General features: G+C 37.0%; 1 protein-coding gene across 2 annotated transcripts in view; it reads right to left on the bottom strand.

The window, feature by feature from the left end:
- Window positions 1–15,873: 15,873 nt before the first annotated feature.
- Window positions 15,874–24,208, bottom strand: part of ANO6 (anoctamin 6) — an 82,179-nt gene continuing 73,844 nt past the window's right edge. The window contains exons 18-20 of one of the 2 annotated variants that reach the window (XM_087967922.1): window positions 20,883–21,085; window positions 20,050–20,155; window positions 15,874–18,821 (exon numbers count right to left, since the gene is read on the bottom strand). In XM_087967922.1, coding sequence (XP_087824048.1) covers window positions 18,615–18,821; window positions 20,050–20,155; window positions 20,883–21,085 — 516 coding nt within the window. In that variant the 3' untranslated portion in view covers window positions 15,874–18,614. The remainder of the gene's footprint in view (window positions 18,822–20,049; window positions 20,156–20,882; window positions 21,086–24,208) is intronic. The other variant, XR_015750044.1, reaches the window with a different exon arrangement.

Here is a 24,208-nt window from a genome sequence, read left to right as displayed (position 1 = left end):
CAGGTTTTTTCCCCAGTATGTTCCAAGTGGCTTCCACACTGTCTTTTCTTATGCTCAGTTACCATTAATTCTGTTGGGAGATGAATCTGCTTCAAATACTTCTTCATATTGGGGTATGTTTTATTTCATGCAATTGTACTTATATTCCCATTTATTTCACTTATTTCCTTTTCTGTCATATCTATTTCTTCCCCACAACATCACCAAGAAGTAGTTTGTTCCACATTCCAAAGCTATAACCATTCAAGTATCCTTCATTAATGCTCTCCGTATGCATATTGAAAGACAACATACTATTAAATTTCCTTTTACATGTATATGCATTAAAAGCTTGTGGTAAAATTATGTACTATATATGAAATAAACAATACCTTTTTGAAAAAAGAAATATAGACAATCTCTGCTGTCATTTGTTGTTGAATTCCTATTTTGTAACTGCTTGCTTCACTATAACTCATCCATTCATGTCACCTATTAATTTCCATTCAGGTTACTTTTTTATTTACCTGTATGCCACCTTTATTATGTCTACAAATAATTCAAGGGAACAAATGTATCCCACATACATTCCTCTTTCTATTTTCCCATAACAACAACCCTGTGAGGTGGGTTGGGCTGAGAGAGACTAGCCCAAAGTCACCTAGTTGGCTTTGATGCCTGAGATGGGACATGAACTCATATTCTCCCGCTTTCTAGTCTGGCACCTTAACCACTAGATCTAATTGACTCACCATCAAAGTGTTCTTACTTTCATATGGACCTAAATTACATAAATGTATGCTTTCAGACAAATTTCAGTTATTTCATTCATAATTAAAAAGACATTTTCACTCCTATGCATATGTTCATGATTCCATACTACAAGAACAAGTAATTTCATTTACAGATTACAGATTAATAGAGTTGGAAGGGACTTTGTAGGACATCTAGTCCAACCTCCCACCCAAGCAGGAGACCCTACACCATTTCTGACAAATGGCAGTCCAATCTCTTCTTGAAAACTTAGAGTGATGAAGCTCCCACAACTTCTGAAGGCAAGATGTTCCATTGGTTGATTGTTCTCACTGTCAGAAAATTTCTCCTTATTTCTAGTTGAATCTCTCCTTGTTCATTTCCACCCATCATTCTTTGTCTGGCCTTCAGGTGCTTTGGAAAACAGGTTGACTCCTTCCTCCCTGTAGCAGCCTGTCAGGTCCGTGTATCTGCCATTCTTCGATGGAAGAAAAGGGGTGGTGGTGGTTTTGATTCAGTTAATTATTTTCCAACTCGATGAAACCAAAATATCTTGTCTTGCATTGAATCTGTATAACCTTTTACAGGATTTATAACAGTTGCCTGGCACCCCAGATGCCTGAAAAATTCTCACCTTTTTGGAGAGATTGAAAGAGGAGAAGGGGCCATGTAGATTCCAACACCAGAAGAAAACTCTTGGAAACCTCTCTCCCAGAGACAAGGGGAAAATAATATCTTTGGATCTGCGGATTGGTAGAATCCACATCGGACTAGGGGGACGGATTCTAATTCCCTTTATCTGAATTGCACTTGTTTTTTTTCCCTCTTCAATAAAATATTCCTTTTGAAATATAAGTTTTTCAAGAGTTCATACTTAATTTTGAAGAGGGGGAGAGTCTGGTCCTTACACAGCCCCTCAAATATTGGAACACTGCTATTATGTCCCCCCTGGACCTTCTCTAACTGTTCTTCATATTTTTTATTTAGATTTTTTTTAGATTTACAGTTATACAAAATATCCATTTTTATTTTCATTTCATTTGTTAATGCATGTTCTTAACTTTTAACTTTTCAGTCACAATTTTCTTTATGCTAAAGCACCGTTTTATCTTTTTAACCATATGTCTTTTTTCTTTTCATTTTCATTCATCTCTGAGGCATCCTTGGAGTTCTGGAAATTATCATCTTAGTAGCTAATGAAACTTTATGTTGAAATATCCAGTGTCCTGAAATGAGAATATGTTTCCTCTTTGAAATCGCCTCTAGCTATGAATAGCCACAGAAAGCCCAGCTTTCCAAACAATTAGCATTCTGTTTAGATATATCTTGATTCCATTCTTGATTAGCCAAAGTATTCAGTTTTGGTTCTATATGCTCAGAAAAATGATGAAATATTAATTTGTAAGATTGTTAGATGGAAAGACATGAACAGAATTCTGTTCAATGCAAGAATTCTGCATTGGTTAAAACATACTGTAGAAAGTGCTCCATTCTTAGCATGCTTACTGCATTTTTAATAAAATCTACTTTTCTTGCCTTCAGCAAATCAAGCAATACTGTCTGAACATCAACATAAATATGTTGTTTTTACATCTTTTTTGTCACATAAATTTTGAAGCCATGAATCTAAAACAGCCTCCATATACTACTATTCATGCAACAGAATGAGACTGAAGAAATCCAGAAGAACCAAGTAAAGCATTCAAACTGAAGCAGAAACCCATTTTTGATTGTACTCTTTTGGGAGAACTTAACTTATGAAGAAAAGTAGCAGAGACAGAAGAAGGTAAAGACAGAATCTCTCTTCCTGATCTGCCAGTCTGCCTGCCTGCATCAAGAATAATCTCCCTCCCTCCCTGCATTCTAAAGTGGTAGGCTGTGTTAAGAGGACATGCTTATCCATGCTTAACCTACTTTTCTGGATGAATCATAAAGTAAGCACTTGGACTGGGTTTATGTGACAAACTGGGCTAAAATGGTTGGGCAATTTGTAGTTCAGTGTGTCATGCAGAGTCAGCAGAGTGAGATGCAGAACTGAGGATGTCCATGACAAAATGACTACAGGGGAAGGTGCTCCTTCATCTGTCACATCTAACTAGCATCAGTGTTGGATATCTGAAATGTTTCTTTATGTTTTCCACAGTGTTCTACATAGCATCATATGAGTTATTTTGGGAAACTACAATGGCACCTGTTGTGTGCTATTGCCACTCTGAATATTAGACTTTGTTCTATCCATTTATTGAACTGCATAAGTAATACGGGCCTTACGCTCAAATGTTTCACTCTGCAGAAATATTTGTGCCTCAGTAACCCCCCACCCCTCAGTTCCCTTATTTTCTGCTTACATTTGTGCTTTTCTAAATGGAAAACTTATTTCTTCTGCAGAACACTTCATGAACAACAGGCAAAGTTGCTACTTTTTAGTTTGTTCATTTATTTTTTTTACAAAAAATATTATTTTTCATTTAAGTTTTGCATTTTTCATTAGCTTAACTTATTGCTTATTCCAATAATATTCCTCAATTGCTATATAATTAATGGAATGACAGTTGAAATTGTAATATTTCTCCATTAATGACTGAAAATAACAGTGCCCATTTCAATGTAGTACAATACAATTTCTTTTTTACATCCCTCCCCGCTTGCATTATTTCACATTTTCACTAGTGTAATATATACCATATTCAGTGTCAGTCCTGGATCCATCTTGGGACAGATTTCCAGGGCTGCCACAGCGGGGGATGGGCGAGCTGTGGGAATGGCAGAATAGCAAAGGGAGTATATCCATAACAACATTCTTTCACATGAGGTCAAGGACGAGCTACGGACACCTGGAAGGGAGCGACCAAAATTTGGTGGCATCTGAGGCAGGAGATGGATTGGGTCATGTGATGTGAATGTCACTGAATGGGGCAGGGTGTGAGTTTTAGAGTGGGTGGGGGAAAATGTGGGATTTCAGATTTGGTTTTCCCTAGATGTGCCAACATGGCTTCTCTAATAATTTTTTACTTTGATGGACTTTGTCTCTTCTAATTAAAGATTTATTGAACCCCGACTACGTTTTTCGATGTATCCCTTTGATCCAGAAAAGCCTTATCGTTGCTGCTGAAAGGTTGGGAGAAGAATAAGAAAGAAAGTGTGTTGGCTCTGGATGAGATTTTAAAATCTTTTCTTTTTACAAGAGAGCACCCTAAGGGGGAAGAGAAATAATATTGAAGACAGAAGAAGGAACAGCGGCGAAAGTGAACCTTTTGTCTAATTAATTTGGGTTTTTTTTTTGTTTATTGTATTATATTTTTTAAAAAGAGGATTTTTTAAAACTGGACTGGACTTTCCAATTAATAACTATTAATAACTATTGAAGGACAACCTATTTTAAAGGGAGAAATCAATTTTTTCTTTTGTTAGTTTTTTAAAATTTCTCTCTAAAGGGGATTTTTTATGTATTGGAAACTTTTTAGATTTTTTTTTTTTTTGCCTTCATTACATTGTAAAGAAGTGAGTTAAACAAAACAAAATAACACTGCCATCTAGAGGCTTTAAATAATTTTTATGGAATGAATCGTGAGAAGAAAAAAACTTTTTCAGCCAGCTTGTTTACATTTAAAGAAGATAGAGAGCTGAGCACTGAATAAATGTTTATGCAGGTGTTGCTCCTGTAAAACAATCTTAATGGCTGGAGACTGAAATTGAAAGAGAAGAGTTTATGGTGACCTTGGAGTATATTTTATTGATGCCTTGGACGTTGTTTGGTGGCAGTGATTTACTTTGTCATGAAATATTCAAACTGCAATGCTTTCTTGGCTGGTAGTTTTGTCTAGCTTGGTCTTTCTGGATTTGATTTTAAATTTTTAATTAGGCCTTGGCTTTATTGTTGGAATACACATTTTTTATTTTTCTTATTTTATTTTCTTATTTTATTTTTTTATTCCCTTTTAATACTTCTGGTGGATTTTTTTCTTGTTTTTTGTGTGCTCCTATAGAGTTGGGGTTTTTTTAATTTTTATTTTTATTCCTATTTTTAATTTTACTTTTTTCCCCTTTTTCTCCCTTTTCCCCTCTTTTTAATTGGATTGAGGTAAAGAAGAACCTGAATATTGTTTATTGGCATTGTATGCTGAGTTCCACTGACTAGACTTGCAACCAATTTGAAATGAGGAAGACAACTGCTACAGGTTTATCGATTTCTACATCCTTTTCTCCACTTAGTGGTCAATGGTCAATATACACAATGCTGCAGCAGGAGAAGGAAAGAGAGAAGGAGAAGGAGAAAAAGAAGGAGGTCACACTACAAATGATAATGCAAGCAATTAAAAGAATAGAAGATAGAACAGAGAAAATAGGTGAGAAAATAGAGAATATACAACAAATGATGATGAAAAAAGATAGAAGAAAAAGGTGACCAGAGAGACAAAAAATTGGCAAAATAGATAGCAGATTAACAGTTGTTGTACAAGAAAAAGAAGTGGAATGTTGGCCTGGGAGATAGACAGGGCAGATTTTTATCTCAGATTTCAAAATATTGAAGAAGAAGAGGGAGAAAACTTGACTGAAATAATGATAGAAATACTGGCCTTGAAGATATCCAAAGAGAAAATGATGGATGGAATAGATGGAGTGTACCGAGTTTTTACAAGATATGCAATGAGAAATAAGCTACCAAGAGAAGTCCATGTAATATTCACCAAGAAGGCAATTAAAACACAGATATTACAAAGTGCAAGAGATGATCCACTGAAGTATAAAGGCAAGGAGAGTATGGTCTTAAAACAAGTACCAAAAAGAGTGAGGGAATCAAATAGAGAATATCAATTTTTGACAAAAATTCTTATCAAGAAGGGAGTCAATTGCAGATGGTTGATTCCAGAAGGTCTCATATTCACCTGGCAAGAACAAAGACATAGATTGGATTCAATAGAGAAAGCAGAATTATTTTACGGAGAATATTTTAGAGGAAAAGAAGAGGAAAAAATACGAGAGGAGAAAATAGTAAAACTTCAAGAGGAGGTGGCTGAGAAAAGAAATAAATAAATGCAAAGATGAAAAGAAAGAAGCAGTAGGTGGAAGGGTGGAACCTAAAGAGGCAAGAGAGCAAAGCTCTATGAGAGCAATAAACCCTACATATAAAATATAAACAATAGAAGAAAAGAAATTGATTTCAATTAACATAAATGGATTGAACTCAGCCACCAAAATGAATAACATTTTTCATAAATTAGAAAAATTAAAATTAGATATAATTTGCTTACAAGAAGTTCACATAAAAAACAGCATGCCCAGGTATTGAAATATCCTAAAATTGGGAATTTATATACTGCATTGGCACAACAACAACAACAAAAGAGGAGTTGTTTTATATATTAAGAATACAATTGGAGCCAAATCAATTTTTACAGATGAAGTAGGAAGAATATTAATGGTAGAAATAATTGATCATAATGTAAAGACACTTTTAGTAGCAATCTGTGCTCCCAATGAAAAACAAGAATAATTTTATAGAAAATTGCACAAGACAATTATAGAATTGGAGTATATGTATTATGGGAGACTTCAACGTGATAATGGATATAAAATTGGACTATACAACACAGAAACTTAATTTAAAAAATAGAAAGACACTTCTGAAATCTTTTTTTTAAAATGGTGGAGGAATTAAGCATTAAAGATGTTTGTAGAGAAAGGAATACTAAGAATAGACAATATACATTTTATTCTAATAGACATTTATCATGGTTGAGAATAGATATGATCTGGATGTCAACAGAATTAATTTCCAACATACAAGAGGTTAATATTGAAACAAGTACTTGGGCAGACCATAATCCAATATGGATGAAATGGCAGGGACAAAGAAAAAGATCAATATGGACTTTGAACAATACAATATTGAAAGAAAAAGAATTTATACAAAAGATGGGAAAAGAACTGGACTTTTTAAAAAAGAAAATAATAGGGAGGACATTCCACTACAAAACTTATGGGATACAATGAAGGTCTATGTCAGAGGTTCGATTATAGATTATACAAGAAGAAGAAATATTTTAAAAAGGCGAGCACAACAGATATTAGACAAGGACTACAGAAGACTTGAGAAAGAACTTCAAAGATATCCACAAAAAAGAACATTAAAAATCAATGGACATTGTTAAACACAAAATGGGGTTGATGGAAAAGAAGGAACAAGCCTAGAAAATCAGGAGTGCTAAACGAACTTCTTCGAAAATGCAAACAAACCTGGCAGAGGGTTGGAATATAAATTGAAAAAAGAAAGAGAGAAAAAAAAGATAATACAACTAATAGATGATCAAGGAATGGTTTTAATGGAAATGAGGGGAAAAAGAAGATAGTGAAAAATATTATGAGAAACTATATAATCAAGAAAATGTTGAAGAAGAAAAAAATTAAACAATACTTGCAAAGAGCGGAATTACCCCAAATACCTGAAGATATTAAGGTAATGTTAGAAGGGAAAATAACAATGATGGAATTGACAGAGGCATTAAACAGACAGAACACTGGAAAGGCCCTGGGCCCAGATGGGCTACCAGCAGAATTCTACAAGGCTTTATAAGAATTCTTAAGCATTTCAATGCTTGAAGTGATGAATGAGGTTTTGTCAAAAACTAAAATACCTAATTTATGGACAGAGGCTTATATCGCTCTTATACCAAAAGAGGATACTGACCTACAACAAATTAAAAACTATAGACCGACTTCCTTGCTAAATGCAGACTATAACATTTTGCCTCAATAATGGCAGAAAGACTTAAGAGATATTTGAACAATTTTATACGTGCTGATCAAAATGGATTTCTGCCCAAGAGACAAATCAAAGATAATATGAGAATAATTTTGAATACTTTAGAATACTATGAAGCACATTCAGAGAAGCAAATGGCCTTGGTATTTTTAGATGCACAAAAGCATCTTTGATAATGTAAATTGGCAGTTTATGATATTACAAATGAAACAGATGATAAATGGAGATTTGACAGATAACATTAATATTTTAAAAAAGGAACTAGACAAGGATGTCCGCTGTCACCTCTGTTGTTCATATTGACCCTGGAAGTGTTAAACAGAAATATTAGAGATAATAGTGAAATAAAGGGAATGAACATAAAAAAGGAGGAATATAAACTACAAGTGCTTGCAGATGATCTGGTGTTTATATTGGAGGAACTACTGAAAACAGCACCCAAGTTAATAGAAAAGTTTGAACAATATGGGCAGGTGGCAGGATTGAAAATAAATAAAGATAAAACTAAGATATTAGTTAAAAACATGATGGAAAAACAAAAGAAAGAACTGACAGAGAGTTTGAACATCCAGATCACAAATAAAGTTAAATACTTAGGAATACAATTAACAGCAAGATGTGGAACACTGAAGAAAGACAATTACTATAAATTAAAACAACAGATTGTGACAGACCTGAAGAAATGGGAAAACCTACAATTATCTCTGATATGGAGAATATCAACAATTAAAATGAATATATTACCAAGGATATTATATTTGTTTCAGACAATTCCAATCAAATTAGGGAAAGAATGTTTTGATGATTTAATTAAAATAATATTGAAATATATATGGCAGGGAAAGAAGGCAAGGATAAAACTTAAATTGTTACAGGATGCTAGAATAAGAGGAAGTTTTGGATTACCCAATTGGGAATTATATTACCAGGCGATAACATTGATCTGAGTGAAAGAATGGATTGTTTTGAGGAATACTAGATTGTTAACATTGGAAGATCATGATTTGTTATTGGGATGGCATGCATTTTTATGGTATAAGGAAAGTAAAACACATGGGTATTTTAGAAGACATTATATTCGAGATGCATTATTGACGATGTGGGAGAAAATAAGAAAACAACATTATATGAAAATACCAGTCTGGTTATCAACTATAGAGGCATTTGCTTATCCAATTGTTTTTAAAATAGAACATACAGTTAGATATGGTGAATTATTAAATGAACAGGGGGAACTCAGAACAAAGCAAGAACTAGAGGAGCAAGAAATAAAGATGAATTGGTACTCATATGTACAAATACATTCTAAATACAATAAAAATAGTAGAACAGAAGGGTTTTATAATGAACTTATTGAATTAGATGAAATTTTAACAGGTACTGATGAGAGGATGATCAAAAAGTTATATGGTTATTTACTTGGAGTGAAGTTAGAAGAAGAACAAGTCAAAGAAACAATGATTGCTTGGGGGGAAATTTTGGATATGGGATAGATTTAGAAAAATGGCAGAAATTATGGACTTGAAACTATAAATTAACAATGTCAACAGCATATAAAGAGAATTTGTATAAGATGTTTTACAGGTGGCATTTACCCCCAGCAAGAATAGCAAGGATGTTCAAGGACAAATCAGCGAAATGTTGTAAATGTCATCAGATACCTGGATCGTATTATCACATGTGGTGGACGTGTGTGAAGCCAAAAGATACTGGACTAAAATTCATACATGGCTGGAAAAAATGACAAAACAGCATATAGACTTGAAACCAGAGATATTTTTATTGGGTATCTTACCTGAAGGATACAGCAGAGAATTGATATAGTTGATTATTAATGTTTTAACAGCAGCTAAAATTGTATTTGCTCAAAATTGGATAAATGAAAAAATTCCGATAAAAGAGGAGGTGATTAAGAAAATAATGGAATGTGCAGAAATGAGTAAATTGACATTGGCAATTAGAGAGCAAGATAAAGAATATTATAAAATATGGCATTTATTTTATCAATGGCTAGATAAGAAAATAGAGAAGTAAAATACATTATAATATAAGTATAACATAATCGTAAAGATAATACAATATAAGGATATGTTATAATTGATTACAGTAAAATGAATGATATTATGAACTAGGTCTTGTAAAAGTTGAGATTTGCTCAAAAAGGATGACAGGAATTTGTAATAAAAGTCTAATAATGATGAATAATAATATAATATGATATGGATAGTTGATTTATACAGTATGAATTTAAATTTAAATTTAGAAGGGTAAGACTATTGATATTGTGCACAAAAGATATGTACCAACCAACACACTGTACAATGGAAAGATGGTTTTACTTGATGTTTAATGTTTGTGTTTGTCAACATTTGTTGTTAAAATAAAAAAAATTAAAAACAATTATGGTAATTTTTTTTTCAATGAAAAATTCCCTTTCTCTTAAAGTTGCAATATTAGTTATAAAGTTGGGTCTAGCTGGTGGTTAATTTCTCTTTGAGGAAGGGGATAACTGACTGTTAACTGACTGTTAAGGAGGTGGTGGTGTATCCCTCCTCAAGGTGCCATAGCTCAACCCACCTAATCTGGTGGGGGTGTTTGTTTCTTCTTGGCAGTTGCTTGATTAGGCCGAGGTTTGCTGCTTGATTGTTTGTCTGAGTTGGTTGTTTCTTCTTTCTTTTTTTTTAGCAATAATTTTTTAATTTTTTTGTTACAACAAAGGTATCATTGTGTGAACAGTGTGGTTCTGTAGTGTCTTACACTTTGATACAAATATGACAATATTCCTCTTGTTTAATATAGTTGACAATCTTTTAAAATTGGATATTAATACATATATTTTGTTAAATTTTCAATCTTGATTATTCAATATTACAATGTTATTTTTGTGTCAATCTGTAAATTCTTGATCACACCCCTTTTATTTCCAATTATATATTAATAGTTCTAATAACAATTCATAAATTTATATTAAATTAAAATTTTCCATTGTTTATCCCCTTTTTAATTTCTAAATATGCCACTATTATATTTTTTTTTAAAATCCCCTTTCTAGTCACATTTTGATACAAATACAATAGTATTCATCATATTTACATTTAACAGGTTATGCAATTCTAATAATACAGTTGTATTATTACTAAATATTATTACAATTATTTTACATTCAATTTATAGCATACTTTCATATATTTACATAGTTATTTACATAATTATACATAGTTATACTTAGTCATACAATATTGTTTCATCTCACCTAATCTTTCTTTCATTTCTCTATTTTGTGTCTACCTTGTAACCAATTATACCATAGATTCCAGGTTTCATGGTACTGTTTCTTCTCTCTCCTTCATTTCCATTGAAAGCCTGTCCATTTCTGCACACTCTAAAATCTTTTTTATTATCGTAGTGTCAGAGGGAATACTGTCACATTTCCAATTCTGTGCAAAGGCTATTCTTGCTGCAGTTATTATATGTAATATAATATATTAGAACTTCTTACTAATTTTATCTTTTAATATACCCAATAGGAATGTCTCTGATCTCAGTTCAATTTTCTGTTTTGTAATTTCCTCCAACCAATTCCTAATTTTGAGCCAATAATTTTTAGCTTGGGGGCAAGTCTATCACATATGGAAATAGGTTCCCTGTTCATAATTACATTTCCAACAATTTGCCAATCTATTAGAGAACATCTTGGCCAATCTTGCTGGGGGTAAGTGCCAGTGGTAGAACATTTTATATAGGTTCTCTTTGTAAGCTGCTGATAAGGTCAGTTTATAGTTTACTTCCCATAGTTTTTCCCAATCTTCCAAATTGATGCTATTTCCCGATAGGCGGTTACTTGGCTAATTTGCTTGTCTAGGCTTCTTCTGAAAAAAGAACCAGCATCCGCTCAGGAAAAAGGGGTAACTTCCCACTGATTCTCCTGAATTCACAGATGTGTTCCTTGATGGGTCGCCCTCCCTGCTTTAGGTTGCTGCGTTCATCTTCCACGTATAGGTCCTCCTCTGCCTCCTCAAATCTGACCTCTAGCAGTTGTAGGAAGTCATCTCTAAGGGAGGGGTAGAGGTATCCTGCAGTTTGGGGCCCTCTCTTGTGGAGGGTTGCTAGCCATCCTCTTGCTTCTTGCTCCAACCCCTCAGAAATGGCGTTCAGCATGGCTCTAAGGGAGGGGTAGAGGTATCCATAGCATTCTAGGTGGATCTCAGCTGAGTCAAGGAATAGAGCTAGCTGGTCTGGGTCCCCATCAAATTTCCCCCTGAACTGGGGTGGTTCATTGAGCACTGCTCCTTCCTCCTCCTGTCACCCTCAATAAGCCTGTGCTTGAGGTGGCTGGCCTTCTCCCCCAGCTCTATTTGGCACAGGGGGAAGGGGGTTGCCTGCTGCATGAAGGAGGCACTGGTTGCAGCTTCAGACTCCTTTATCTTCTGGTGGGTGGAGAAGGAGGGCTGTGGTCTCATCTGCTTCTCCTCAGTTCAAAGGGCTCTGTAAAAACTCCTCTCTGTTTTGGGCAGCATGATTGGCCATCATCCTGAATGGTGACCCGGTCAGTTTCCCCCCTCAGTTGCTCCATGGATCTCCCCAGGGATTCCGTCAGGGCTTTTGGGGCCCTGTCCTGTGCCCAGTCCCACATCCAATCCACTCTTCCCAGTTCACTCAAGGGCCTTCTCCCTTTTTGGCCCTGGGGATGGGGAAACTCAGCCTCAGAGGCCTTAGGAATTTTCTTTTCCCACCAGTACTCGTCTGGTTTTCTTTCCTCCACTGGAGCAGGTTTCTCTGCTTCGGAATTCAGTGGGGGCTTACCTCCAGCTTTAATTATGCTATCCGCTTCTGTTTGCTTTTGGCTGGAGGCCAAGTCTGTTTCTCCTCCTGATAGCCCAACCTCTGCCATGGCTGCCTGAGTTTCTCTCCACGCACCCCAGATGTTGTGGACTGATCAAAGAGGCTGGAACCCAGGACCCCGGTAATATTGATTTATTATGAGAGTTGGCTTGTTGTCAGGATTCCAGTAATTGCTCTAATTAAATCATGATTCTCAAGCCAAACTTCAAAAAACTTCAAAGGGTTTATTAGAGATGACATACTGGCACTGCCCTGTATGAAGCCAACTGTGGCATACATAATTTACAGTCACCTGTGACCCTGTTTCCCCCCTCCATCCTGGGTGTCTCATAAACCAGATTCTCCAATTGAGCACATTCATGGGCTGGGTGTCATCGTCATTCACATTCTCCAATTAAATACACTGCTCAAAAAAATAAAGGGAACACAAAAATAAGACATCCTAGATCTGAATGAATGAAATATTCTTATTAAATACTTTGTTCATTACATAGTTGAATGTGCTGACAACAAAATCACACAAAAATTTTCAATGGAAATCAAATTTAGCAACCCATGGTGGTCTGGATTTGGAGTTACACTCAAAATTAAAGTAGAAAAAAACACGACAGGCTGATCCAACTTTGATGTAATGTCCTTAAAACAAGTCAAAGTGAGGCTCAGTAGTGTGTGTGGCCTCCACGTGCCTGTATGACCTCCCTACAATGCCTGGGCATGCTCCTGATGAGGTGGTGGATGGTCTCCTGAGGGATCTCCTCCCACACCTGGACTAAAGCATCCACCAACTTCTGGACAGTCTGTGGTGCAACATGGCGTTGGTGGATGGAGAGAGACATGATGTCCCAGATGTGCTCAATTGGATTCAGGTCTGGGGAACAGGTGGGCCAGTTCATAGCATCAATGCCTTTGTCTTGCAGGAACTGCTGACACACTCCAGCCACATGAGGTCTAGCATTGTCGTGCATTAGGAGGAACCCAGGACCAAACGCACCAGCATATGGTCTCACAAGGGGTCTGAGGCTCTCATCTCAGTACCTAATGGCAGTCAGGCTACCTCTGGCGAGCACATGGAGGGCTGTGCGGCCCCCTAAAGAAATGCCACCCAACACTATTACTGACCCACTGCCAAACTGGTCATGCTGGAGGATGTTGCAGGCAGCAGAACGTTCTCCATGGCATCTCCAGACCCTGTCACATCTGTCACATGTGCTTAGTGTGAACCTGCTTTCATCTGTGAAGAGCACAGGGCGCCAGTGGTGAATTTGCCAATCTTGGTGTTCTCTGGCAAATTCCAAACGTCCTGCACGGTATTGGGCTGTAAGCACAATCTCTACCTGTAGATCCTCATACCACCCTCATGGAGTCTGTTTTTGACCGTTTGAGCAGCCACATGCACATTTGTGGCCCGCTGGAGGTCATTTTGCAGGGATCTGGCAGTGCTCCTCCTGTCCCTCCTTGCACAAAGGTGGAGGTAGCAGTCCTGATGCTGGGTTGTTGCCCTCCTACGGCCTCTTCCACGTCTCCTGATGTACTGGCCTGTCTCCTGGTAGTGCCTCCATGCTCTAGACACTACGCTGACAGACACAGCAAACCTTCTTGCCACAGCTCGCATTGATGTGCCATCCTGGATGAGCTGCACTACCTGAGCCACTTGTGTGGGTTGTAGACGCCGTCTCATGCTACCACTAGAGTGAAAGCACCGCCAGCATTCAAAAGTGACCAAACCATCAGCCAGAAAGCATAGGAACTGAGAAGTGGTCTGTGGTCATCACCTGCAGAACCACTCCTTTATTGGGGAAGTCTTGCTAACTGCCTGTGCTTTCCACCTGTTGTCTATTCCATTTGCACAACAGCATGTGAAATTGATTGTCAATCAGTGTTGCTACCTAAGTGGACAGTTTGATTTGCTGTGTGTGTATTATTCAAACACTTCTCTCAAATACGTCTCCCTGTATGCGCTCATTCTCCTAATGGGGAATTACCTCAACAAGAAGTGTGATTGACTTGGAGTTACATTGTGTTGTTTAAGTGTTCCCTTTATTTTTTTGAGCAGTGTATATTCATGGGCAAAAGCTCGGTTATTTTGTTTACAATCTTTTAAAGATAAGAGTTGGAATGTACTTTTGCTTTCAAACTGCTGCACTACTCTTCCAGATTTCCTTCCTCCCTTCCCTTTTTTTAATGGCAACTACTAAAACAGGCATAGGAATGTTTTATGAGTTGATAACAGTCCCATCTAGCTGGCAAAACGCTATGGGCACCCTCAGCCGTTTGAGTCTCAGTCCCAGCTTTGTGATGACTTCATGGCTAACTACGCACCTAGTGCAACCCAAGTCCAATAAAGCCAGCATCCTCCCTTGGGTCCCTGAAGAGGGAACCACTAGTTTCTACAGGGAGAGTTACAGGGGTCACCTGCTGACTTACTAGGGGGTCATTGTCATTATCACTTTCAGTCTCACCCAAGTTGGAGTTCCCAATCCCTCAGAGGGGTGAACTCTAGACCTCCAGACCTTTCAGTGCTGTCTCTCAGGTTTGAGGAACTGGTTTCATTGCCCCCTCCCTCGGGGTTGTCGTGGTGCTGAATTTGAGATTTCTGGGTTGGCATGCTGCAGTTCGGTGTCCTTCCTTCCCACATCTGAAGCATGTTGTGATCCTGGGGTGTTTTTTACATGTGGGAAGGATAGACTCACCCCATCCACTGGCCCTCCAGTATCGGTCCCGGACATGGTCGATCTCCACTTCCCCTGCCAACACACATACCAGCGTTGTAGGGTTTGTGGGCCCTGTGTGAGACACAGGTATGGTAGACATCATCGTTGAGGCCATCTTTGAAGCAGTTGATAAGAATGTCTTTGGGCCACATGGCTAACCAGTCTGCCAGCTCTTGGAACTTTTAAGAGTATGTGATCATGACTATTGTCCTTGGGTCTTTATCCAGTTCCAAGCCTTGCGCTTGGCCAGTTAATCCTTGAAATGCTGGCAAAAGGCTTCCATAAAGTCGTCATAGTTCCACAGTTGGGGGCATTGTTATTGTGGAGGAAGACCATTCACTCAGTCGCTGCACCCTCCAGAGCCATGTTTACCCATCTTATTCAGGCTTCTCCCATCTCCATATTCCTGCAAGTAGTTCCAGACTTGCACCAGGAGGAATCCCAGTTGCTCAGGGTCCCTCCCATACGTAACCCCCCAAGTCTGGGACCTTTGGGGCCTGGTGTCTTTGAGGAGCAGTCCACATAGGCAGAATGGCTTGTGCAACTTGGTCAGGGACATTGAGTAGCTGTCTGTGCAAGAGGCTCTTGGGCACTTTGACTCCCCCATACCTATTATATCAGCATGGCTTTCTCTAGGCTTCTTCTGGGGGGGGGATCTTCCCTTTGCCCCAGGCCAGGGGTGGGATTCTACCAGTTCTGACCAGTTCTATAGAATCAGTAGTTATGATTCTGCACAGTTTGGAGAACCGGTAAATTGCACCCCTGGCTGGCCCTGCCCTGCCCTTCCCTGCCCGCCCCTCCCCTCCCCCCACCACCCACCCTATCAGTCACTCCTCATCTCGCTTGCCATTATTAACCTGCCTTTGCCTGCCATTGCTGCCTGCCTTTTGCCAAGGCCCTGATCTCCCTGGGTAAGTGAGCCTGCAAGAAAGCCCCAGTTGAGTCGACTCCCCAGCTGGCCTAGGCCACTGCGCTGTCCCGCTACCATCCCTGGGCTTGCCTGGCTTGCTTCACTGCTGGGGCAATCTCCTTTTCCCCCTGGCCTGGGCTGAACTGGCCGGGAGAACAAATTCCCCAAGGATTTCTTTGCCTAGCTGATGTGCAACTCCTTCACGTTTCTTGCCATTGTATGCAGGGAAAGAAAAGTTTGTGTGGGGCTAAAAAAAAAGTTAAATCAGTCAATTCCAATTTCTAGCAAAAGAAAACGATCGCGATTAACTTTTTTTTAGCCCCACACAAACTTTTCTTTCCCTCCACATGATGGCAAGGAGTTGCAAATCAGCTAGGCAAAGAAATCCTTGGGAGAAGCGAGGGCATCTGGGAGATGGTGGGTGGGGAAAGCTTCATGGTGCCATGCTGCAATGGTGAAACAGGCAACGGAGTGGCCAGCATGAGGTAAGGAGGAGGCTGCCTGCTGCCCTTCTCTTCTCCTTGTTCCTCCTGCTCCCCTCATGATGGCTGCTCCATTTCCCATTTCTACATTGTAGCGCAGCACCCAGGAATCCACTTTGGTAGCATGGGGGGGGGGGGATAATTTGCCTGGCCAAACTAACCCCGTACAGTCTCTGCTACATACATTGGGCTCAGCAGAAGCTTCGATCAGGTCGCTCAATTGGCAGTGAACAAAACAGCCCCATTGCGTTTTGAAACATCCCTGAGGGTGGGATGGGGTTTCTAAAGTGCACATGCTCACCAACCGCATTCTCCGACTTCTCAGCAAGCCACAGGACCTCTCCGGGCTCAGCAGAGCCAATTTGGCTAGTGTCTTTTTAGCTGGGCTGGCGTGTGTATGTGCTTTCTAGGAGTCTTCTCTTTTAAGGGGGCGCTAGCTTTGGGATTTACAAGATTTGCGGGTTGATCTGTTCCCTACCTCCTCCTCCCCACCCCCGTTCCTTTGGCTTTATAGGTAGATGGTCCTCCCTGAGATTTGCATCTGGTTCACTGCCTACAAGTCTGTTATTTTTGGAGGGTCCTTTTTGGGCAGGGTGAGCTGTGGTTTTGCATTGATGTTCGGATGGATGGGTGTGTGGGTGTTTAATTTCATTAATGAAGTTCACTTTATCTTAAGTGCTGCCTTTGAAACTATAGTTTTTCATTTGTGCATTTTAGAAAGCTTTGGTGTAAGAGTAAGAACTTAGAGTGTATTCATATTGTAGCTCTGGTTTTAAGATTGTGATCATATAAAGTTGAAAGGGAATAATGATAATAAATAAAAAGTAGAATATCATAGCATTGTAGAAAGTTACTCTTTTGACATTTGCTCTCTTGTAAAATATATGTTATCCTGCTGTAAACATATTTCCTTATGCATTTACTCATTGTTAAACATATGCCTGAAATCAATTGCATCCTCCTGTATCAAGTATATGATCCTGTTATCTAAATCCTTCATAAATAATCCTTCATGAATCCTTCCATAAATACCATCCCTATTTCCTCCAGAAATTGGTACGTAACTATATATCCAACTGTCAAAGCAATTCACACACACATCTTTGACCTATGGTGTTAACAAAAGGCTGAAGTGGTCAGTTAGGCAGACAACAGAGAAAATATAAAAAGATCTTCTATTTTCCTAGCTATCGATAAAATTTAAATATCTAAAATGTCAAGGATATTTTGATTTGTTAATCATGGGGATCTGAATATTTGCTCATACCATGTCATAATGTTGTCTTTTTTTATCTTTTCAACATTTTACTGAGCACACCTATTTGTGTTCTTACAATTCTATATAACTATATACAGCAACCACAAAAGGAAGCCATTACATGAAAATAAAAAATCAACATCGTAAAATAAAATATGTAATAAATTGTGCATATCCATACTCTTATAAAGTTGTTATATGTCAGAGATTAGCTTAGACCTTCTAATTTAGACCTGCAGGTGTTTTCTTTCACACTGCCTTACATCTAATGCAGAAATACGGTAAACATAATAAAATATTGTTAGGTTGAATTCATAGCACTTACATGAAGTTTTCTACACTCTAAAATAGTAATTGAGTCAAACTTGCTGTAGCTCATTTTTACAATGTTCTATTGTAAACATTTGGAAGATATATGTCTCTTTCTAGTTTAAGTCACGTGCCAGTTTATATTAATGCATCTTTATCTATTGTGCTCTATTTCATACTGCTCCAGGAGATTTTTACATGATTTCATATGATAGCATACATCCCACTATAGCAGAAAATTGACTTGAAATTCAACTACTCTATTTCTCCTCTCTGACAGACCTTGAAATACAAAATAAAATTTTATATAAAGATGGAAATAATAACAGATAATTTATTTTTTCCAACTAAAGAAGGAATTCATGAACTAAGAGGATGTTTGGTTGGGTGGATTAATAATATATATCAAGACTGTTAAGAGGAAATTTCCAAGCAGAAAACAACTGAGGAGAATTTATGAGTGAGAATATATGGTACATATGTCAATTCTGTTAAAAGTGTTTACGAATATTTACTTCTTCTCTTCTGATGTTGACCTATTAAGTTTTTAATCCAACTCATGTTGAGTTCTTAGAATATTTCACTCATTACATGTTGTAACTAGCATTTATTCACATTTAGGTTGTAAAGTAGTATCTGCTTCTTTTAATAATTTGTCAGCTATGTTCCCCATATTTTTTTTAATAATTTTTAGAGGATTTTCATGAAGAAGTATTTGTGTTAGGTATTTCTCCCGTTTAATTTTGCTCTTAGTTTTCCTTGACACATCTGGAATGGTATATGAAATGACAAACTTCACACAGTAGACGACATGCTGGAAAAAAAGTTAATAGAAAGACAATCAGTTTCTTACAATGAACAAGTATTATTGGAGGGAGAAAAAACAGCATAATTGTTGATGTGCCCGTTTGTAATTCTCTGATTAATGTGAAAGGTATATAATGCTGTTTCTTATCATTCATTGTGATAGAGGGATCTGATCTCCAGACAAAAAATCAAATTGTACCCCACAGAGCAATTGTCTTAGCTCAACTAAAAAGAGAAATATTTCTTTATGCAATGCTGCAGGATGGTTAAAAAAAAGAGGTTATTTAGTTGGCAATATCTGTTCCATTAATTCAGCATTTGATTACAAGTAAACTACTGGCATTGAGGCCATTATTGTGTATATAAGGTGTGGAAGCATAGCATTCTAATGCCATCTCCTTAACATTAACATTAGGTTTGCTTTTTCCTATCTCAGTCATTACAAAAGTAATGAAAAGGCAGCATCCATATATGCATTCTCTTTGGAAATTATTTTTATCCTCCATCTTAAAAAATTAAACAGAAGAACTGTTGCCATTTTGTTAGGATAATACAACACAGGAAAGATTTTTTAAAAATACAAATTTCATCCTCATTGAACATTTTTTTCACAAAGTGCATCTTTAAGAACAGTGAAGGTAAAATTAAATTGATTTAGAGTCTTTTCATTTAAATAAAAAATATTTGCAAATTTTTGGTATCCATTTTTAACTAAAGAAAGAACATAAAATTGATAGTGAGAATCAGAAATAAAGTATGGATGGAGTGATCTGGTTAAAAAATGACAGTAAAACCAGATGAAGAGTTAATGACATCAGAGACAATGCTTAAAGTATAGAACTGAATTTAGCGCTGGTCAAAGTACAAGAGAATATTTCCATACATACATTCATATCTGTTATAAATTGATATGAAATCAATCCTACTTGCCAGCTTTTATAGTTATATAAAGTAGAATCTGCACATCAGTAAGTGTGGGTAACAAACTATTTGAAGAGACTTAATAGCAAGATCATGTAGTGTTCCCTTAAATAATATGCTCTTATTAATAATTTTCACTGATTGTATATGATAATCTACGATGGCTGGCAGAAGGAATAGTCTGTGATAGGTTCATATAAGGATAGACAAAGGGAAACTGGATAGTTGTAAGAAATATACAACAGATACTGACAGGGCTTTAATGCTAAAAATTGGGGAAAAAACAGTTAAGATTTAGAAATAAATATACTGACCTCCATCACAAGGATGAATGCTAATTTGGCTGCAATAACATGCCAGTAATAAATATTATGTTCATATTGATGTTTGTGTCCAGGAGGGTTTCGGAAATCTCGATATCTAACATAGTTAAAAAAAGTCATCCCAACAATTATTTCAAATGTCTGCAATAATGTACATAGACCAGAAGGGGGAGCAAAAGATACCTGTTGCTCTGATTTTAACTCAACATACTGTATAAGAAAATGTAATTAGAATAAATTACAATCAAATATGCAACCAGGGGTGGGATCTGACAGGGTTAACTACCGGTTCGGTGATTAACGAGGTTCAGTGATTTACGATGTGCTTCCCTGCATGCTGCGCATGCGCCTGTAAATCGTCATCAGCTTAGTGCCTGGACAGCTGAGCAGCGCTGCATGCAGAGAAGCAGCCTTTGAAAAAGCACTTTTTTCCTGCTTTTTAAACTGCAGTTGTGCCTCGCACAGCAGCTGAAGTTGAAAAAGCAGGAAATAAAGGTCAGGTAAGAGCCCGGGCGGGCGGGTAGGCAAAAACATCAGCAGACATAGAACCGGTTCTATGTCTGCTGCTCTTCAGAGCTACCGGTTCCACAGAGGTGGACAGAAGCGGTAGAAAGCCACCCCTGTATACAACCATATCAGAATTGCAGAATTACATCATACTACTTTTATATTTTTATGTAAGATAATAAAAATAGTTGCGCAGAATTAAAATACCTTGATTTTCCTTTTAGCAATTTTAATTTCCATTATTTTACACAGCCTAACAAGCAAAGGCATACTGATTTTGTTCCTATCTAATTACTTTAATCAGGATATAGACTTGCCTGCATATTGTTAAATTGGCAAATATGGGAATAACATGTGGCTTGCTTTCATTTCGGAAATCGGATACAGCAAAAATAGAAAGAGTATTGTTTATATATCCCTTCATGGTATAGCTACTGTGATCTCCATAGGGTGGGACTGAAAATGACCAGAAATAAACCAGGCGTGGAATCATATCTGATGTAAAAGCAATTATCATTGCCTATATTGAAAACAGGAATAAGAGAACATTCACTTGCTGAGATGGTTGGTTATGGAAATCAAATAAATCAAATAAAAACAGATGGTTTAAATCTTCCTAAACAGAGATATACATAGATAAATATTATACAGATTATTTGCATTCTTGGTAGAGTACAAATACAGTATAGAACTCCTATTTATTATTTCTACTAAATTTATTATTTCTACTAAATTCTTCTAAATACACAGCAGTTGCTTTCAGGAAAATCTGTTGTAACATATCCCTTCTTTCTTTATGATTGTACCTCCTTCTTTATGTCTCACTACTTTAAATTAGTACAATGTATTCTATGAACCAACAGCATTTTCTAATTATTATTACTAATAATCTAACTAATTACTAATAATTTAATAATCTAAGAATAAATTTATCTAATTTATTCTTTCTATAAAGCTTGCAGTAACAATAGCTATAAGTTTATTTAATAATTTATTTTCATTTTACCTAATATTCCTCACTGATGTCAGAATATGCAAAGTCCCAAGCATTGTCCAAAGGTCTTCAGGTCTGACAGAATAGTGGGGAATGGAAGGATTTATATTATAAACATGATCATATTATATTATTATATAATATAATATAAATCCTTCCATTCCCCACTATCCTGTCAGACCTGAAGAAGCTTCTTGGATGAGAAGTGAAAGTTCTTCAAAGAAAAAACAAGAAGTCCAGTTGCCTCCAGAATGAATTGCTTCCCCTCCTTTGGGAAAACCATGACCAGGATGACTGAGAATCTACAAAGCATTATCTTTGCCTGGTGCAGTTTGTTTCAAAGCTGATTCCTTCACAAATTAAATATTTTAAATTACATGTCAGCTTATGACAATTAGCTAGAGATCTACCATTTATATTAGTTTATATAATTTACAGATAGCAATATAAGAAACTAAATTTGAGTTAAATATTGCAAGATCTGAATTTTCTCTACTTGTGTTTATCCCAAACATTTTTGAAAAATGATGTTTGAATCTTGGTAAATCATTTAAAGAAGAAACATGTTTAAAAGACTATTATCTCTCTTAAAAATGTAGATTATTTATATAGTTCCTTTTATGACATAAATTTTCAATGTCTTAATATCTATTCAAATCTGTGTAATAAACCTGAGAATGTAGGTAGAAACTTTTATGTCACTGATCTACCATGATTCGATTTTTTTTGCAACAAGAATTAGTAGCTTCTCTGACTGAATTAAAAAAAGATGATTTAACTATTTATTTAATTTTAAGATGTATAAGTCTGCCCAACTCAGTCAGTGTGTATCTGAGGGTACAGGGTACAAGATAAACACAATAAATCAAGAAGAAACTAACAAATATAACAATGAGCAGACAGTATAGCAATACAAACACTAAAATGGTGGCAAAATGCACAACAAACTACCATAGAGGGTTGGGGGGACACATACCACCCAGCTGGCCTTTAATGGCTGGGGGAACTCCCAGGCTTTAACGGCTTTCCTAAAAGTAGGAAGATTTGAGGCTTGTTTTACATTAAAGGGATAGAGAGAGAGAGATCATATTTTATGTTCCTATTATTGCTTATCTGTCAACCCTGAAGCGAACTTGGCTGAGGCCATCTTTGAAGCTTCAGGGTTGCCACAAGGAAGAAAAAGAGATGGGGGGAGGGGAAATAGATAGTTGGGGTTTGTAGTCAAAACAAAAAAAATTCCTGTGGGAGCCAAGGTCCAACAGGTGCTGGGGAGAGGAGGAGTGGAGTAACCAAGAAACCGGCCAGCATCTCTTTTGGACAATGTGACTGATGATGTGGTAGGAAGGGGGAACTTTCACTTTTTAATTAAATGAAAACCGCAGGAACTTTCAGAGTCGGTTTTCCCCAATTGTGCCAGTATGATAAATTGTTCTTGGAGGAATATACCTGCCTCAGAGTTCTGCTTTCAGTGGGTACATTACTTGCAATGTTGACACTATCTCTGTATAAATATTTTAGGAAAACAGCAGGATATTCATTAAACTGATCTAAGTCATGACAGATGTATTTATTTATTTAATAAAATTATATGCCACCCATCTCACCTGGAAGTGACTTTAGGAGGCTTACAAATAGATAAAAAGTATTTCACAAATGTATTAACCAATTATCAATTTTGTGTTTGTAATGGATACACTAAGTATGTTGGTGTTGTTATCCTGTGTGATATTTCAGGCAATCATTTTAAATATGAATAAAAGATATAAGGAGCTATCCTTGGATTTCAGTAGTTCTAAAATCTTGGTATTTTACACAATTTATGTGGACTTTTTTCTTCTTCTTTTTCTTCTGTTCAGTCATGTCCAATTCTCAGAGACCCCCTCCAGTTTTCTTGACAAGATTTTTCAGAAGTATTTTGCCTTTGCCTCTTTCCTAGGGCAGGGAGTAAGTGGCTAACCTAAGGTGTCTCTGTGTACTAAGGCAGGAGTAGAATTCACAGACTTCCAGTTTCTAGACTGATGTCATAACCACTACACCAAATTAGCTCTCATTTCTGTGGAATGCCTATATGTATATCTGCAAACTATTTAAAAATATAGTACAATGCTTATTAATTTTCTGAAAGAATCTTTAGTTCACTATTAAAGTAGGGAGATTTGGTTTTGAACTCTTGAATCTATAGCTTATATCCTGTGACAATATATTAAACACTCTCATCTGTTTAACTGTCCTCAGAAAGGACTCGATAGGGGGACAAAAATGCCAAAACTGGTCTAAATATCTGGCTGACTCTGCTACCAACTATTATAATCTGCCAATACATATAGGAAGACTTGCTTGGAGCAGTTATTTAACAGGACAAATAGGCCTCCAAATTCCTGGTCTGAAACCAGAGTAGAATCAATCTTGATAATTTGCTTTCTTTCAGCCAATACCCTTCCAAGTACCTTGCACTCGAGTGGCATATCTCATATATCTCTGTGCCCAGGAAATTATTTAGGAAAGCTACTAGTATGTCTCTTTCAAGGCACCCAGATGGTCTCTCGACATAATAGGTATCCAATCACTTTTCTCTGCTAGCTGCAATTTTTTCTGACCACAGTATTTCATGCTCTGGTAGCTTCCTGTCTAGATAAATTCAATATGCTG

This window comes from Notechis scutatus, chromosome 6, assembly GCF_049901735.1.
Source record: "Notechis scutatus isolate UNSWTSFEM ecotype Mainland chromosome 6, rNotScu1.2, whole genome shotgun sequence".
NCBI classification, from domain to species: domain Eukaryota; kingdom Metazoa; phylum Chordata; class Lepidosauria; order Squamata; family Elapidae; genus Notechis; species Notechis scutatus.
The sequence above is the reverse complement of the archived record's forward strand: the minus strand, read 5'-3'. Positions and strand labels throughout refer to the sequence as shown.